The 19,537-nt window shown below is 31.1% G+C and overlaps 1 protein-coding gene across 2 annotated transcripts; it reads left to right on the top strand.

The window, feature by feature from the left end:
- Positions 1-7,754: 7,754 nt before the first annotated feature.
- LOC143068755 (uncharacterized) lies at positions 7,755-18,607 on the top strand. Of its 2 annotated transcripts, none has more exons than XM_076243028.1 (10): positions 7,755-8,013; positions 10,795-11,377; positions 11,704-11,762; positions 12,011-12,118; positions 12,312-12,366; positions 12,616-12,674; positions 13,225-13,331; positions 13,817-14,431; positions 15,939-16,048; positions 16,728-18,607. In XM_076243028.1, the coding sequence occupies exons 2-10, from the start codon at positions 10,849-10,851 to the stop codon at positions 17,135-17,137; spliced, it is 2,052 nt and encodes a 683-aa protein (XP_076099143.1). In that variant the 5' UTR covers positions 7,755-8,013; positions 10,795-10,848; the 3' UTR covers positions 17,138-18,607. The 2 variants fall into 2 exon arrangements, with proteins under 2 accessions (XP_076099143.1, XP_076099144.1); XM_076243029.1 differs by lacking the exon at positions 7,755-8,013 and adding an exon at positions 9,857-9,994.
- Positions 18,608-19,537: the final 930 nt, after the last annotated feature.

The following is a 19,537-nucleotide window of genomic DNA, read 5'->3' as shown; positions in this document are numbered from 1 at the left end:
GTATAGTGGGCGAGAGTGGTATAGTGGGCGGAGAGAGTGAGTGGGAGACTGAGTGTGAGAGAGTGAGTGGGCGAGAGTGAGTGTGAGAGTGAGCGAGTGAGTTGGCGAGTGTGACAGACTGAGTGGGCGAGAGTGAGTGGGTGAGTGTGAGTGGGTGAGTGCATTACTGTGAGAGATAGTGAACGAGAGTGATTGGGTGAGAGTGGTATAGTGGGTGAGACAGCGAGACAGTGGGTGAGACAGTAGGAGACAGGGTGAGTGAGTGGGAGTGAGGGTGAGCGAGAGAGTGGATAAGTGTGACAGTGGGAGAGAGGGCGAGAAAGTGGAGGAGACAGGGTGAGAGAGTGAGTGAGTGAGTGGGAGATAGGGTGAGTGAGTGAGTAAATGATTCGGGTTTTCTTTCATATTGGTTATAATTATTTGAACTAATCGTTAAGTTTGCAGATCATCATCATGCATTCAATTTGATTTAAAATAATGAAAGCAGGTGTGGCATAGGTGTTGCTTTATAATAAGTATTGATTGATTTGATTTTTGGTGTTTTAACGCCACTTTTAAGCACCGCATTTATGCTATTTCGTGGCGGCCAGATTTAATTGGTGGAGGAGGCCATGGTGCCCGGAGAAAACCATCGACCTTCGATAGTAAAACTGACAATCTTAGTCAATTAAGATTGGAGTCGAGTGCACCCGCACAAGCGGTGTTCGAACTCACAGCCTCCGTGTTAACTGGCTAGTGATTACATTAGTAACTACTTAGACCACTCGGCCACCGAGGCCCCCTAATAATAATAAGTACTGAATCCATTTCATACAAAACCGTACAACCCTGAAAAAGATGAAAATGAAGAAGTTCATCTGTGATTATTGCTTTCGTGATCAAGGTGTAATTCCACCATTGATTTTCCCCTATTAGTCTTTGTTAAATTTGCACTTTTTAAAAAAATGTGCAAAATTTATCTTTGTTTCAAATAAGGAAATACTTTGCATGAGTAATGTTTTATCCTGTCCAGTTCTATAGAAAAAAAAATTCACATAACATTTCATTGCATATAAGAAAATAACCATCATTGGAAGTTAACCAATCAAATTTATCCCCTTATTTTTTCTGTGTACAAGGTTTAGTCACCATGTAACCTCAAGATTACAAAATTTTCTATAGAAATCCCAAATAAAAAATAATGGTGTTTTGAATATCTAAGACATATGTTATAGGACACAGAAATGGTTTTACTGCAATAAAACGTAGGATGAATTACCTGCCACTGTCAAATTCAAGGGAATATTTTTTTTCGACCTACTTTCGTATACAACCGGATGTGACGTATCACGATTTGGTGGTATGACACCTTAATTGGTATATTTTTGTCGTTAAGTTTCAATTCTATCCTTAATTTATAAAAGAACATTCTACAAGTCGGTATTTAAGTGCATGTATCATTTACTGGTGTCTTAAAGCGCCAATTGTCATTACAGTAATGAAATAGATATATACAATTCAGCGTAATTCTTATGATTATAAACTTTCCCTTTCAACAAACAAACAGGACAAAAATTAACTTAAGTCGGTTTTTTTCTTCATTTATTTATTTTGTTGTTGGTCTGCTAAATGCTGTTTACAGATACACGTGTCGTATGCATAATTATTAGTTTCATCTCGAATGTTTGAATACTAATTACAAAAAATAATATATGTTTGAATACTAATTACAAAAAATACATATATCATGGAATGAAATTATTTCTGAAATCATTGCTTTCGTTCTATTTTTATAACTGGCTTTCGTAAAAACATACATCAGTTATTTATAATAGCACATTATATAAGTTATTATTTCTTAGGCAGCAGAAATACTGCAATCTGATTGGTTAATAACCCCGGTGTAAATAACACCCCACCCTTGTTCACCCGGGGATAAATAAAATTTTGCCAAACAAATTTTACAAATAACAATTTTGACAAAAAAAAAAAAAAAAAAAAAATTTGAAAAATAAAAATAAAAATATTTATCATCTGTTTAGTAGTAAATACAGTAGTTTTGCATATGTGATAAATAGCCTGCTGTTTAATCCATATCGCGCAACTTGATGCGCACCCTTTATCGCATATCCTTTATCACACCCCTACTTTTTTTTTTTTTTTTTACATAAAGTCAGTTTTGTTTTTTTTTTTGCTTAAGAAAAATTTTCCTCAAAATAGGTTAATTTTTTAAATGACGTCATTGTTTGGTATGTGACGTCACGAACGTCGAATTTTCATATTGTATGTGACGTCACGAACGTCAAGTTTTCATATTTTTTGGCACACTAAATGCAACTATGAAAAATACAAAACACACAAATTAATACAATAATAAACAAAATATTTTTAAAACAACAGCACGCAAATTGTGAGGTAACCCAGGTGCTTCGGATAAGTAATTGAGCAGTTCTTTTAAGGCCTTTGAAACAAGACAAAAGTAGAACTGAAGGTAACCCAGTGCTATGGATCAGAAAACTGTTCATACAATATAATACTCTTCTGTTGAAATATATGATAAAGCGTATAATACATGGCAAAATCCGTATCACATGCCGTATCACCCTCGACCAATATCATCCCTCGGGCCTAAAGGCCCTTGGGCTGATATTGATGTCTCAGGATGATACGTCATATGATACGGATTTTGCCATGTATTATTCTCTATATAAAAAAAAAAAAAAAAAATTGAGGAAAAAATTTTTAAAAAATTAAAATTTTTTTTTTTAATTTTTTGTTTCCCCAACAATTCAAAAGAACAAAAAAATTTCGGAATTTTCCCTAAAATAAAGAAAAAAAGTAGTTGACAATGCTCAGCAAGTTCGCCATTGAAATATTGTTAAACTGGAAATTTTTTACATCCTGGTTTAAAAATGAGTAATAGAATTGTTCATAAGAAATAAATTCGTTATCTTGGTGTAATCAGGGGTGTACGGAATTTTACACCGTTGTTGAAAATTCTGTACACCCCTGATTACACCAAGATAACTAACAATATTCAATGGCATATATCATTTATAAACAAATAATCATAACTCGTATAAATGTTTATGTCAGCAATGAAATAGATCTACTGATCTACTAAATGGAATCGTTGTATACAATAAATATCCGCAGTGACAACCATTTTGAAGTTGTCTCAGTGCTTGTAACCTTATAAACAAATCACTCATTTCAGTAGGTTATGCACGGAGCCAAACGAGAACCGATTGATGGAAATACTGCAAAAACCAAAGAACACAATAGTCCGTTTATTTAGAAAATATTTTTTTTATAAAACATAGTCCGATTTAGTTAACTGATTTGTCTTACGCTTCACCGAGAACTTCGAACAGCATTTACTGATTGCTGACATTGTTTCATGGTTGATTTTGTTAGTTACACATTTGCTCTCATGGTCAATAAAGCTACGATGAAACCACAAAACATATGTGAATTTCTCCAAGTATTTATAAAAGCAGTATGTTGAAAGAATTATTCACTATTATCAGTGAGCTTGGTAATTTTCTTCTCGCCAAAAATCCAAAACATCACAGGTAAAACCATTGTCTAGCATGACAGTAATTCGACATGAATATCCGTATGCATTTCATTTTGTTAGTTCCATTTTTTAGTGATTTCATAACTAATTCTAGTTACACGTGGCGTGCAATGATCAACTGGAGTCAAACTTATTCAGCGAGTTTATGTCATCGTTGACCTATTCAATTCCCAAATATTTTTTTCTTTTAAATATATTTGGTCTTGTATTGCTAAGTTACTCATTCAATCTATAACATTTGGTTTTGTGTTATAGGTAATTGTTAGGTTTTTGTTGTTGTTGTTTTTTGGCTATTTTATCAATAATTATTGCAGCTCTCATGTTCAGACTAGATAAAAAAAAAAACGAAATGTCCAAAACTCGCTGCATGAGATAAAACTTCTGTCTGAAATTCTGGAATCAATGATGCATAACATAAATAAGCTGAGACAATTGAAACTTCAGCCATTTGAACATCCAGATTCAACAGAAATTAAAACTATTAAGGACACGTGACATTGGTCAGTATTTGTTTAACATATAGTAATGTGCATGTAGAAGTGATATGAGTTATATTCTTATAAAATTATTGTCGTATTCGAGATTGCATGTGATTTACACGATATGGAGTATGCGTCAATCTTTGATTGTCGATGTAGCGTTGTTATTGGTAGAAAAGTATAGACTTGCAGAGGTGACATATGGTTGCCATTCGTTGGATGTGTTTGAGCTTGAGCATGAGCTTCTGCTGTTACTTCATACAGCTGCAATAATAAACAGATATGTATAATACCATATGTCAAGCTCTAGGTTTCCCCGAATCTGAAAAAAGGTGAATGAATTGCACAGAGGCTATCAAAGTTCTGTTATGTATACCAAAATCTCTAAATGATAAAACATTTTAAAAGATATCATGTACAATATCTCCGGCGAGTTTCCTAACATTTGCTATGGGTGAACTTTAATGCATCACCATGCTCGTCACCCTTATTAAGATTTCCCCAGTAAGCTTTTTTGACGGGTTGAGATTGACACAGTTAATTTTATCACACAGACAAAGTTAGTGAGAATTGTTTATGAATAAAAACAATTACCTGAAAGAGTTAGAATCTCAATTTCAACTTAATTTCATTATTAATCAAAGGGGACTTTATAAAAAATAATTTATAAACCCGTTCAGTACCGAAACACTGACTACTTAGTCCACCGGCATCGGTATCGATACAGTCAATATAGCTAACAGCGTGTTTATTGCTTAAAACCACTAATAATATGCTTAGTTGATGTTGCAACATCATTGATATATTTTAAAGTTTCCATTTCATTTGTGGTTGATAAATTTCAAACACCCGTCTCATATAATATTTTGCTTGCTAAATGTCAAGTGTAAATGTTACCATAAACTAACATCACTAGTAAACTGTGGTAAGAGCAATGAAAAGTAAATTCATAAAAATACAGCATTCCGAGGAATTTTAAGACTTCTAATCTTTATAAATTTTCATATATATGAGCATAAAGATGTTGAATTTTCTTGTCAAAAATATTTCTATTATCTGATAGAGTATAATATTTATGCGGGATTTGTTGACATTTCCCAAAATGGTGCAGCAGTCCTAAACATGGTTGTATGGGAAATATTCTAGAATCTTTAGGAAGATATCTTTTATTCATTGGAATTGTGGGTTGTCTCCAATGAGATTGTTTTTGTAATATTATGCTGGGACATTTTTCTTGTGATGAAGTAAAAGGCATACATTCATTTACGACATCTACAAGTGAATTACGTAGACGTAATAATGTCGAGGAGAATTCTTAGGCGAGTATGCGAAAAATAATGATGCAATAGTCGATAAACTTGTATCTGCTTAAACACTTTATTCTCCGTTCAGACCCAATCACATGCAGTAATGACAGGTCCGGTGTTAGCTGTACACGACCGAATTATATAAAGGCAACAGGAGCATACCGCTGTTTGAAATTCATAAATTGATTTGGGGAAAAAAACAAATCCGGGTTACAAACTAAAACTGAAGGAAACATATCAAATATACGAGAACTACGACACAACCGAAACACAACACTATGATGTAACACACATAGAAACGAACTATAATATAACAATGGCCATTTTCCTGACTTGGTTTTGTGGCTAGCCAAACCTCCCGCTTTTGTGGCAATGTTAAATATAACATTTAAATGACAACATTACATGACAGGATGGGAGAACATATAAGACAGAGAAACACACAAATAACAGCTATCAAAAATTATACCATATTTTGCTTTCACTATCGCAAATATGTTTCTTTTTAAATTACGACCATTTAGAAAAGGCGAATGTTTCAAATTGTCAACTTTTAAAATTCCAGATCAAAAACCTTTTTCCATTTAAAAGTTTGGATACTTACATTTTCTACAGACATAATTGTATACAGTTTATGTTGAGAACCTGATGTATACATGTGACTATATGACACATACATATGAGAGCTGTTTTAAAGCTTACTTCAATATTACTTTAGGCAAAATATATGAATGAAGATAGTTTAAAACATGTAGATTATTTCTTGCTTTGGGACTTCTTAATAGAAAATAAGATATAGCTATTTTTTCTTCAACATTTGACCAGATGTTATTGGATCGGCTTTTCCAAACTTATTTTAATCCCTCTTTAAGTGTTTTATATATCCGGTTTCTAAGTGTGCTTCCCAAAATTGCCAGAGATTCTAAAATATTAATATGTGAAATATTCTTGAATCATTATCAAGCTATTTGTCAGTGGTATTTGTTATGCAATTCTAAAATAATATTTAAACAAATCAATCCACATATTTACAAGTGCAAACTCTTACAAATTTTGTTGTTTAGATATGTTTTTAACATTATCATTTTTCAGTATATCTGAAACAAGATTCAAATTATAACACAGGCAGGTGCTTTCCTTTTAATTTTTCATATGTCTATTAAGAGATAAAGGGAATCCCAGCACGTTGTGATCTCACAGTGTGGCTAGATGTCACCAGAAATCATTGTTAACATAACATAACATTCTGCTTATATTGTTAGAATCACTTGCACCTAGAATTGCTAGGATTAGCAACAAAAAGTGTGCCATCATATGAAAATATGTATTCAAAGGTTAAACAATATGCGAGTCAAACAGAGTTATATGGTTATGATAAAATATCTGTCTTCAAGTATTGACAAATCAGACATCTTATTTAATGAAGGTAAAGTTTTATAAGTCTATTTTTTATTATCACTATCTAAATGTATGAAAATATATATTTTTTTTAGTCTGATCCCAATTCGGAGACTTTTTGAACCATTCATGTATTAAAAATTTTGCACCTTTTTATATAGTTTTATAGATCTATATATGATTTCCAGCGATCTCGTTTTATTATTATAAACCAAATTCATTCTTAGATCCGAGGTTTCACAATGTAGTACGCCAGATACAATTCCACTTGTAGAAACTAAATGGTATTTTTTTTCACAAAAATCGGAAAAAAGGTCATAAAAGCATATGACGAAAGAATGTCAACAACCACTGAACTAGTAAATGTTTGCTGCTGTATAAAAGGGGTTGATTTGAGCTTGTTTACCTAAATGAAATTTGATTTTCTGTGTTATTTTTTTATTTGCTCACTTGGCCTATAATTGTGAAAATTCAAAAGTTGAATGAAGATTCCTTTTTCAAATTCATGTTTGGCAAACAAGTTATATATGTCCTGTCAGAGTTTCTATCGTAAAAACATAGAATATTCTGCTCATATCATCCTTAGACATTACATTCAATATATAAAACAAAACCGTTATGTACACTTCCAGGGAATAACAACTGACACATGCGTTATCAATTATTAAATAAAAATATAACAGAATCACACCAACCGTGTTTTTTTCAGTATCAGAGAAATGTTTTCTAAAATGACATTGCATCGGTCCTAAAATGTATAAGATTAAATATTCCAGAATCTCAATCTGTATGTTTATTAAAAGTAATATCTAAGAAGTTCATCCACAAATTCATAAGTTCAGAATTACATAACCTCTAGCTGTTGCTAGAATAAGACGTGCTGTTTTTAACATTTTGCTTTTTCTTTTTATCTTAAACATGATTAAAACTTTTTCAAAATTCGCGCTCTTATATATCCGCTGACGTCAGATTGACCGGAACATTGCACAATTCATTATTAGATTAGTCATTTCATAATCATAATGAAGTTTAACATACAGTTATGTGTTTACCTTTAAACTATTTATAACTTGATTATTTATACATTTATTGTATATGTATGGTGAACTATTCTTAACGAAAAGATTTAGGCCGTCCTAGCATGGAGTGATATAGTGGGACAAGATGTCAGAGACCAGCAACAAATGTAAACATGCATGATTTCTGCTAATATTGTTAGGCTCAGTGACAATTAAAAAGTGTGTGCAATCATATGGGAATACAAGTACAGGTAAAAAAAACTTACATCGTGCATAGATTACGACGAAACCAGTATTTTTTTTTAATTCACATATATTTTTATTCATGTTTTATTGTTATTATTTTACTGTGGAAACATTTATCTATATGATTATTCTGATCCTGATTTAGAGACTTTTTGAAATATCCATGTAATATAAATGTTGCACCTTTTTTAGATGTGAATATAGATCTTTATGTGAATGAATTACGATGAGATAAATTGTTGTTTATATAAAATAATAAAGATAAGAGGTTTTATAATTTAGAAACTTGGTATATCCGAATCGACTGGGGAGTCAAGATAACTCGCCCTACTGCAAAATCGACCCAGATCAAATCGGTCCACTTTTCCATCAACTAGCACTACTTTCTTCAAACTTCTTATTGAAATCGTTGCCCTTTACAAATAAGTCAAAATTGTCAGTCTCCTTCTTGTAGGATTTTTCTCTCTTTTATTTACCTTTTCTATATATCATAACTGTATATAGTTTATTATGAGCGTCTGATGCATACCTTTTGACGAAATAAAACATATATATGATGAGCTAATTTTGTGACTTTAGACAAAACATATAAATACATATAGCTCAGAATTCATGCAGACAATTCTTTGAATTCTTTGAATTGTAAATCAAATTAAGAAACTTTCTCTCAAACATTTTGTTCAAACTTATTTTTTTTCGATTTTGAAGTGTTTTTATTTATCCGTGTATTCTTTTTCTATATGTGCTTGTCAAAATGGGCAGCGACACTTATATGATAAATATGTGAAATAATATTGACTGTTCATCATGTTCATACAGCTATTTGTAAGTGCTATTGGTTTTGCAAGTTTTAAGTAATAATTAAAAACATCAATCCCCATATTAACAAGTGCAAACGGTGGAGATTTATTTCCCCGATGGTATCACTAGCCCAGTAGTCAGCACTTTTTTGTTGACTTGAGTTATCATTGATATGTTTATAATAATAAATTAACTGTTAACAAAATATTTTGAAATACTAAGGCTTTTCTACCTCAGGAATAGATTACCTTAGCTGTATTTGGCAAAACTTTTAGGAATTTTTTATCCTGAAAGCTCCTCAACTTCGTACTTTATTTGGTCTTTTAAACATTTTTGATTCGAGTGTTACTGGCGTACTTAATTATAATCCTGGTACCTTTGATAACTATTTACACCACTGGGTCGATGCCACTGCTGGTGGACGTTGAGTCCCCGAGGGTATCACCAGCCCAGTAATCAACACTTCGGTGTTGACATGGATATCAATAATGTGGTCATTTTTATAAATTTCCTGTTTACAAAACTTTGAATTTTTCGAAAAACTAAGGATTTTCTTATCCCAGGCATAGATTACCTTAGCCGTATTTGGCACAACTTTTTGGAATTTTGGATCCTCAATGCTCTTTAACTTTGTACTTGTTTGGCTTTATAAATATTTTGATATGAGCGTCACTGATGAGTCTTATGTAGACGAAACGCGCGTCTGGCGTATTTAATTATAATCCTGGTACCTTTGATAACTACTTACTGATGAATCTTTTGTAGACGAAACGTGCGTCTGAAGCAAGTGTACAATTTTAATCCTGGTAACTATGATGAGTTTGTTGACATTACCTTTATTGTTTAGACGTGTTTTTTTATTGTATCATTTTTTAATATTTCAAAATTTATTTGTCTGAAACAAGATTCAAATTGTTTTCGAAATTCGCGCTTGAGACAGGTTGTGTATTTGACAATTTACCTGTAATATGACGTCATTAGGTGCTTCCCGTTCAATTTATTATATGTCTATTTAAAGATTTAGGGCATCCCAGCACGGCGTGATATCACACATCAGCTGGTTTTCGAAAGCAATCATTGTAAAGTTACTTTTATAATTCTGCTATAGTTTGGATCAGTGGCACTTAAAATTGCTAGGTCATAAAAAGAAGAGTGCAATATAAATATGGAAATATATATGTAAAGGTAAAATAACTTAAAATCACGCACATTTATAGATTATGGCGAAGTAACCGTCTTCAAATATTGACGAAATCGTTATTTTAAAAAAAAATTAAGGTAATATATTTCGATATCTATGTTTTATTATCATTATTTTAAGATATGAAGGTAAGTCATTTTTTTATTCTGATCCCGACTTGTTGATCTGTCTTTGTATTATGAATTTTGCAACTTTTTTATAATCATTAAGATCTTTCTATGATTTTAATGAGTCTCAATTGTTGTTTATAAATAAAAAAAAACTCATTTTAAAACACGAGGTTTCATAATTTTAAGATACGTATTAACTGACAGAAAATAAATTGTCATATTTTTCTCAAATCAAAATAAAAAAAGTTCTGTCAAATTTGAAACAAAGTTACGTTGGTTAAATGTGAGGAAGAGTAGTTTGATATGATATTGATATGCAAATGCACATGATGTATGATTGTCTACTTCCACCGACTAGAAATGAACTTCTTCCATTAAATTTTTGCTATCTTATAACAGGTTTTTAAATTAGCGTGTTTACCTTAATGGTTTTGGCTTTTGTGTTTAGTCGTTTTTATTTCACTCCTTAATCTCCCTAAACTACTACTATTATTGTTTAAATGAAGCTTTTAAAAAAGTTTAAATTTCAGAACAAACAATATTATTTCAAACTTAATTAACGATTTTACTGCTGTATGGTATTAAATGCAATATCTGATAAGATACATTCCTAAAATTGAACGAATTTTATGTTTTAAACAGAACACTGACATTTTGTCATAATATATTTTCAGACGTGCTACTTATAAATATGGTGGTTTGACTTGAGGAATCCAAAAGACGAGAAGATGTCATTCCCATTAACATCTACATCAGACTTTAATCAGGGACTTACATGTCTCAGCTTTAATATACTGAAGTGTAACACATGTTTATCCATTCTGCAAAAAATAGTATTTGATGATTTGACTGAGCTGCTCAGGGAACTGTTAAAACACTCCATTGCTGATTCTCAGATAGAAGATTATTTCAAAGCAGTCAGCAGACAGTTTACCGGTCGATTGACTCAGAGAGAAGAAGATATCATTTATAATGCTGCAGGAACTGGATATCAATGTTTCGATATTACAATCCTAACAAAACTTCTTAGATATTTCCCCGAGAAAATCCATTTTGAAACACATTTGTCATCACTAACCAGAGTTAGAAATGAAATTTGTCATTTACCAAGCACATATATTACTCATTCGCAGTTCGAAACCTATTTTGATGAGTGCTGTGACATAGCCTCCGCCTTGGAGGAATACCTGAAGAAACCAAAGTATTTGGTACAGAAATTCCAGATGATATACGAAGTTAACACACATTGCAAAAACGGTAATATTCATTATACATATCATTTGTAAAATCACTTTGTATAAATTATCAAAGTAAAGAATAAGCAAAGCAGACTCGATCCCTGAGTACCTGAGTACACCGGTAATATAAAAGTAATCAGCTTTTTTACACTGTTTTTAACTTATGCTACTGTTCGTTTTGAAATTTTAAAAATAAAATCAATTTGTGTAAGTTTTCCCCTTATTATTTCTCCACTTAAAGAATTTAAAATTCACCATTACTCTAGTATACAGACACAAGATAAGGTTAATTTTCGGAAGTATATCTGAAGTAAGGTTTACATTATTGCTTCCTTTGTTTTGCAGGTAGGACTGACTTGCAAATCGAAGCAATAAAGAATTCACTGACCGAACTGAATACTGGAGTAAGTTTTGTTTGTGTTATTCACTAAAAGATATTAGTAGACCTCAAATTTATCTTACTACTGGAATATTGAGAATTGAAAGAAAAGTATTTGACTTTGTTTGTATAAATTGGTATATTGTTGAAATTTATGTAATTGCAAATCTTGAATTGAATGAAAAACAGTAGGACTTTCAATTAATTTCCTTTCTTTAAGTTTACACGTTAATTGGACGCAGAAATGATAGAAATGAAATTCTACTGTTTCAGGTAGATAAAGAAAGACTATATAACTTAGAGGAAAAGATTAGTCAGATAGATAGACAAACAGATGAAAGACATATACAGGTGGTTAATTTAAAGAAACTAGTACAGCAAGTAAGTTCTACGAGTCAATTTGTTCTTATTGTATAAGGAATTAAGAAATCCAAACCTCAAGAATTAAAAACTAAAAGAAAGTTATGGAAAATATGTAAACTATTTATGATTTTTTTTAATCTTTCCATGATATGGCATGGTACTTTATAAACCTGATCAATTTGAAATATGCAGTGACAATTTCTATTTACAGGTAAAGAACAAATTTGATCCACCAGAGAAAGGATATTGGTATCGAAATGCACAAGGTAACATTTCTATGATGCAATGAATACTTTTGTGATAAAATGACAGCATGTCTAATAAGGCATATATTTGTAACTATAACTTTACGTTCAGTTCTAAATCAGGGGAAAATGTCAAGGTTACCTTTGAAGTACCTTCAAAATTTATATATTCATTTTGTTGAATCAAATTTAGTTTACTGGAATATTGATTAAGAGTTTTTGATTTTTCTTTAGATGACAATACTTATGCATGTAAGGTATTTATTTCAGAAAGACTATATATCGAGCCTGATTTTCTCAACCACAGAGAGACAGAACCACCAGATAAGGTAAGGACCAACAATTTTATAATAGGTAATTGGTAAAGTAATGGTATGAAGTATAATGTTTACAAAACTGAAGGCATATGGATTAGGTTAAAAAAAGATAGAATGGAAAACGTTTGCCAGACATTTGTTTTATGGAAAGGAAAACCAGATCAAGTAAAAAGATCAGTGTTTAAAATATCGGAACAATGTGGCATGTGTCTTAAGATGTCTTCTATTTACTATTTTTCTATAGTGTTAAAATGTTCAGATATCAGAGGAAATGTTTTTCACATTTTTTGTAAATGTAGGTGCTTGAACAAAATTCCTGGCTATCCATGATTGACGGGATTACACATTATGACATTTACAGCATTTGAGTGCAAACAAGTAATTTTAGGAGTGTTTGATGAATTTTTATCAGTGAAACAGGAAATAATATGTTGTTGCTATTTACAGTATACAAATATAGATGTAACAACATACCTATCTTCACTCTATGTTTCTTCAGCTTGAATAATTCTTGATTTCAAGATTTGATTTATAATTGTATTTTCAACATCTTTTCTTACAGGCTAGACAAGATGCTTTCTTGGACATTCCAGAATTTGTATCAAAAACAAATGAAATAGAAAGTTACGAAAGACTCGAAAATATACAACATGTTATTCCATTTTCTAGGTGAGATCTTTCAAATGATTCACTTTGAAAAAAATAATTTCATGAAAACTTTTTCAAGCAAGCTAATAATGCTACACACACATTGATTAGAATACAAAAAAAAATAATCAGTGTTGAAAATTGTAAGCATGTATCACAAATATTAGGGATATTACTGATGGCAACACTAAATAATACACAAATGGAGTATTTTTCGCAGTACCTTAGCTATGAAATATTTTTTTCTTGTACTGTCCGGTCTTTTTTTTTTTAAATACTTCATGTTTCAAAGCAGATTTAATAATTTTTACAAGACCTATTGTTGACATTGCTCTGAAAAGATTTTAAAGCAAAAAAAAAAAAAAAAAAAACAAGTGTGAAGCTTGTAGATATTTATCTTCATCATATGTACTGTCTATTCCGTAAAGTTGAGTAGTCTCCTCCACAAATTCTTTTATTTTTGGTATTTGCACAATATTAACTTATTAAAACGATTTAAATTTTAGTCAAACATCACATCTAGAGTCCTTAAATGAATGTGCAGACCAAAGCTATAGAACAAATTCTAACACAGATCCAACTGTCATAGTAACATGTGGGGATCATTCAGCAGCTTTGTCAACTATAAAACCGGTGTTTTGTGATAAAAGAAGTTCAAATGAAATTGAAGGATCGGTGGTTCATCTAAAAGGTGGAACAAATCATAGATGCGAATTGGGTCAGTCAAGTTCCTCCCACGTGGGAATTGTTGAAAATAAAAGCGTTTTACAAATCTCAAGTACGTTGGTTGATACGATTATTCAACTTACAGATGAAGAGTTTGGGGCTTGTCAAAGCCAGAGTCAAGATAATCTAGCAAAGACAGACAAAGAACCATACCACACGAATCAAACTTCAAATAGAAAACAGATACAAGTAGGAGGCTCGTTAGCAAATACAGATCTGCATTCAGGGTATCTACACTCTTCTCAGGGCAACGTTTCTAACTCGAATGGAATTGATATTCCTCAAAAATATAAAAAGCAATCAACTAAACCACACTTGTTGAGAAAAGGATTATCTTTGTTACCATCCAAAACAAAGCAACTGTATGACTACGTATTTTCATCTAAGAGAAACAGGTATGGAACATGTATTTATTATTTGCATGAAGAAATATTCGTTTAAAATTTATTATTACTGCTTGGATGACATTTATTACTGTCTACACATGTGGACAGGAAAGTCGATATTGAGGTTTTTATTATAATATCGTACGTTTGAATTTTTATTGCTGTGCACGATAAAAACCAAAAAAAAAAAGTAAAATCACAAAAATACTGACCTGAGAGAAAAATCTAATCGGATAGTCCATAATCACATAAATAAAAAACGAAAGGACAAGAGCTGTCATATTCCTGACTTGGTACAGGCATTTTCAAATGTAGAAAATGGTGGATTAAACCTGGTTTTACAGCGCTTAACCTCTCCCTTTGATGATAGTCTCATCAAATTCCGTTATATTTACCATGATGCATGAACTAAACAGACATAATAAATAAAATAGTCAAAATATGGGTTTTAGCAGTCATCATCGTGTAACAATTTTAAAAGGAACAATTTAACAGAACACAAAAACATACATATTCATTGATTCGCGTGTCTGACGTCAGAAAATTTTATACGTCACATATATATTTGTCGTTCAATGTATATAAAAACAATTTTAAAATTTCACATGAGCTATGTTAGCATACAGGGTCAAAAATCAAAAGTATGTAACAATTAATTTCAGAAATAGACCAAGATTTGAAATAGTCCAAAAGTTATACAGAATTCATAAGAATCCACAAATAGTTAATTCCACTTCGCGATTGAATAATTTTGACGTTTGTGGTTCAACTTATTTTCTAATTCATAATAGAAATATATCATAATGACAGATAATAGAACAATATCATACTGACGGGATCTTTTAAAGTACAGAGTCACGTTATAAGAACCAAATGCATGCTTTAAGTATTCCAAATTTATAGATAACTGGTGCATATTTTTTTTTGATAATTTGCACAATTGACACAGTTCACAAGAAATCAGAATTTAAACTAGAATGAAATTCAAAACAGTGTGGCTGTGGCCATTGATTGACACATTACATTCATCCATTGACTGGGACAATTTACGTGAACGTTTGTCTGTAACGACCACTGTTCACGACGTACCTACGATAGACATTTAAACTGTGGGGTCACCAAAGGTTTCTTAACGCCTTTAATTATACAATAATTCGAAAAATTAATCAGGAATAACCTTTATGTTTTGATTTATATAATTGATATAAATCAAAACATCGTGTTATTTCTGATTAATTTTTCGAATTACTTTATTAAGGTGTTGAGAACCTTTGGTGACCCCATAGTTTAAGTGTCTTTTTAAAAAAAGTACATAGTGAGCAGTGATCGTTACATACAAACGTTCACCTAAATTATCCCAGTCAATGGATGAATTTAATGTGTCAATCAATGGCCACAGCCACACTGTTTTGAATTTCATTCTATATCTTATAATTTATATAACCAAGGATACAATATGAAAAATACGTTCACTGATTCAATGTGGTCATTGTAGTCTTAATTCTTTTACATTTAGAAAAAGTGAGAAGAGAAAAAAGAAAAATGACAGTATGAATGATCTTAATGTAGATTGGAGGCTGAGTGACAGAGAACTGAATAAAGAATTGGAGAATGTCAAATATCAAGGTAAACCGGTACAAACTTCAATCATTCTAATATTTTCATGAAATATCTAAAACCTTGGACTTGAAACAAATAAGTTTTAGAAGAGAATAGTCAAGGTTGATCAATAATTTAGTGTATTTCAGATCATTTCATTCACAACTTTTACTGAATAAACTTTTGGAAAAAAAAATGTATAACATATATTGAAGTTAAATCAGTTTTGTACTTAATCAGGACTATGACAGTTGTTATCAAATAGTTCGTTTCTATGTATATTGGTATCTGTTATTGTTGCATTTCAGTGTTCCTGTTAACCCTTTGTTTTCTTCTTATAGTTGATGTGTTCCCTCGGTTTGAGTTTGTAACACGGGTTTGTTTTCTCTCAATCGATTTATGACTTTTGAACGCCGGTATACTGCCGTTTTGTGTATTTATGGTATCAATTTAAATATCAAGTTATGTGAAATGCATTGTACTTTCTGTTGAAATCACTGAATTTTAGATGCTCATACAGATATAATATATGATATATGAAGCCCAAAAAGCAGCCTGGCTAAATTTTTTTTTTTTTCACCAGCAGCATGAAATATAAAATTGAAAATGGAAATGGGGAATGTGTCAAACACAACAACCCGACCATAGAGCAGACAGCATATATTACTTTGTAATGTTCAAGTAAATATTATATCTTTTATTATAGATCGTTACAGCTACTGTGGAACTTCAGTTGTCCTCCATTCCAACGACGACAATGAAAATGTTGAGATTTTTCATAGAAAACTGCATAAAGGAGTTCCTAACTTGACAATAGAATTTCAAGGTGAAGTGTGTTTACCAGGACACTATCGGTCTAATGTGAGCCCCTATTTAACAAGACAATATATTTTTGTTTTAATAACTAAAAACTACAAACAGTCAGCAGATTTTCAGCACACAGTCAAAAGTTGCCTCGCCGGATCTTTAGAAGATAAAAAATGTGGAAAGTTAATTCCAGTTTTAATGACAAATCAAGACATACTGCCAAAGGTTTTTTTGGGAACGAACCCAGTGTTGTTCTATGATAAAAATTCAATGAAAAATCTTTTTCGGTCAATTTTATATAAAAATTAATATAAAAGTATGACCTTACAATGACAAAACCAGCAACCAGAACGAAACTTCAAACATAGTGCTTCTTTCATGGTAATAAACTGCTTCTCGGAAATTTGTTTGTTATTCGATAGTATTGTTGTTGAGCATTTCTAAGCAGTTCTATATCTGTTATTTAAAGTTTTGTGTTCTTCAACAAATATAATTAAACAAAATTGATGAAAAATAAAAATGAAATGCACATAAAGTCTGAAAGAACTACATTATTCATCTGTGCACATAAATAACCAAAACAAACAAAACAATTTTTAATTTCTTTGAAATTCATCTGATTATTTATCTTTCAATTATTTATTTATTTATTTATTTATATCTATATTTTTTGTTTCTTGTTTTTGTTTGCTTTTTTTTTTTTAAATTATTTTGAATTCAAAATAATCTACAAAGATACTTAAATTATATATCTTATATATAGAGAATAATACATAGCAAAATCCGTACCATATGTCGTATCATCCCAAGGGCCGATATTGGTCGAGGGTGATACGGCATGTGATACGGATTTTGCCATGTTTTATACGCTTTATCATATATTTCAACAGGAGAGTTATATTATATGAACTGTTTTTCTGATCCATAGCACTGGGTTACCTTCAGTTCTACTTTTGTCTTGTTCTAAAAGTCTTAAAAAAACTGCTCAATTACTTATCCAAATCACCTGGGTTACCTTACAATTTGCGTGCTGTTGTTTTAAAAATATTTTGTTTATTATTGTATTTTTTTGTGCGTTTTATATTTTTATAGTTGCATTTAGTGTGCCAAAAAATATGAAAACTTGACGTTCGTGACGTCATATGTACATACCAAACAATGACGTCATTCAATAAATTGCGTCACGCCCGAAAGACCGTTCTATTGAACCTATTTTGAGGAAAAATATTTCTTAAGTTTACATAATAAAAACTGACTTTATGTAAAAAAAAAAAGTAAGGGTATGATAAAGGGTAAAAGTGTGATAGAGGGAAGGGGTATGATAAAGGGTATGCAATAAAGGGTTCGCATCAAAGTTGCGCGATATGGATTTAACAGCAGGCTATTTACACAAAGAGGCTATTTATCAAATACAATGTATTAAAAACTTCTGTATTTACTACTAAACATATGATAAATCTTTATATCTTACTTCTTAAGCAACACAAATTATATATGTTTCATAACCTGTGCATTTATTGATGTTTGGTAATCTTAATAGTAAACTTCGTTTTTGATATTACTGACATGGTATATATATTTTTTAAGTATGGAAAATTGTATGTATAACACTAACAAAAACTAACAGCTGTATAAATATGTTATTTACTAATGTTAACGAGGCCGGGATAAGGTACCGGTACTTGATGTTTTCCAACTAACAAATGTACAGATTTCAATAAATATGATAAATTTAAAAAAAAGAAAAAAAAATTGAAAATAAAGTGCTAATGAAATAGATTTAAGTGCTCATGATTTTGTTTTACAACCATCTGCATGTCGATTTTACTGCTAGTTGACTGCAATTTTTATGTGTATCTAGTTTTAAATATTTTAGTTGACAAAAATGTATTTTATATATTTATCCTGATGCACATAATTTCGGACGGTCCCTGTGTGCTTCTTTCGTATTATTGGGGGTTATTGCTTTTCAACGTTTTATACCTTAAGTTTTAACTAACATGTGCAGCAGGATCTGCTAACCCTTTTGGAACTCCTGAGATCTCCCCCGGTTTGGTTTTATGTACTCTTTTGTTTGTGTTTTCGTCATTTTTATTCATGGCATTGTCAGTTTGTTTTCGGCTAATCCCTTTAGTACCTAGCCTTTTTGGTTTCCAACTCTGTTGACGAAAAGTAACATGAAATGAATATATGGTGCACGAGGTTAAGTTTGATATCTTGTTATGTTTGAATCATAAGTACATAGATGATTAAGCGAATATAATTAAAAAGATGTTAAAAAAAGAATACTTAATGAATATTTTAAAATACCAATATTACATATTGCACATATTTCACAATGATAATATAATGAAAAGCTGTAGTGTCAATATAGTGTCAACCTAAATGGATGTTTGGAAACCGAAATAATACTGGCATAGTTTTTACTGGGTTCCCAATGTGTTTTAAGAGATCACATTAATTAGGAAGACTTGATATTTATTTTGCGTACCTTTATATTTGACATTGGAGACAAAATGAAACCAAAATGAACCAAAAATAGTTTATACTATAGCAACCTTTTATGGTGATCCATCTACTTAAACTCTATATAAATGTCACAGATATAATAGAGAATGGAAAAAGTAATGTAACAAAAATACTGAACGCTGAGGGAAATTAAAAAAGAAAGTCCTTTATCAAATGGCAAAATCAAAAGCTTCTTCAGAC

Source organism: Mytilus galloprovincialis, chromosome 3 (genome assembly GCF_965363235.1).
Source record: "Mytilus galloprovincialis chromosome 3, xbMytGall1.hap1.1, whole genome shotgun sequence".
Taxonomy (NCBI): Eukaryota; Metazoa; Mollusca; class Bivalvia; order Mytilida; family Mytilidae; genus Mytilus; species Mytilus galloprovincialis.
The sequence above is the reverse complement of the archived record's forward strand: the minus strand, read 5'-3'. Positions and strand labels throughout refer to the sequence as shown.

Excerpts from the sequence above, each read along its gene's own strand:
- LOC143068755 (XM_076243028.1), top strand. The coding sequence starts at position 10,849 with ATGTCATTCCCATTAACATCTACATCAGACTTTAATCAGGGACTTACA. Across the intron at positions 11,763-12,010 it reads TGACCGAACTGAATACTGGA|GTAGATAAAGAAAGACTATA; the intron begins GTAAGTTTTGTT and ends CTACTGTTTCAG. Across the intron at positions 12,119-12,311 it reads TAAAGAAACTAGTACAGCAA|GTAAAGAACAAATTTGATCC; the intron begins GTAAGTTCTACG and ends TTCTATTTACAG.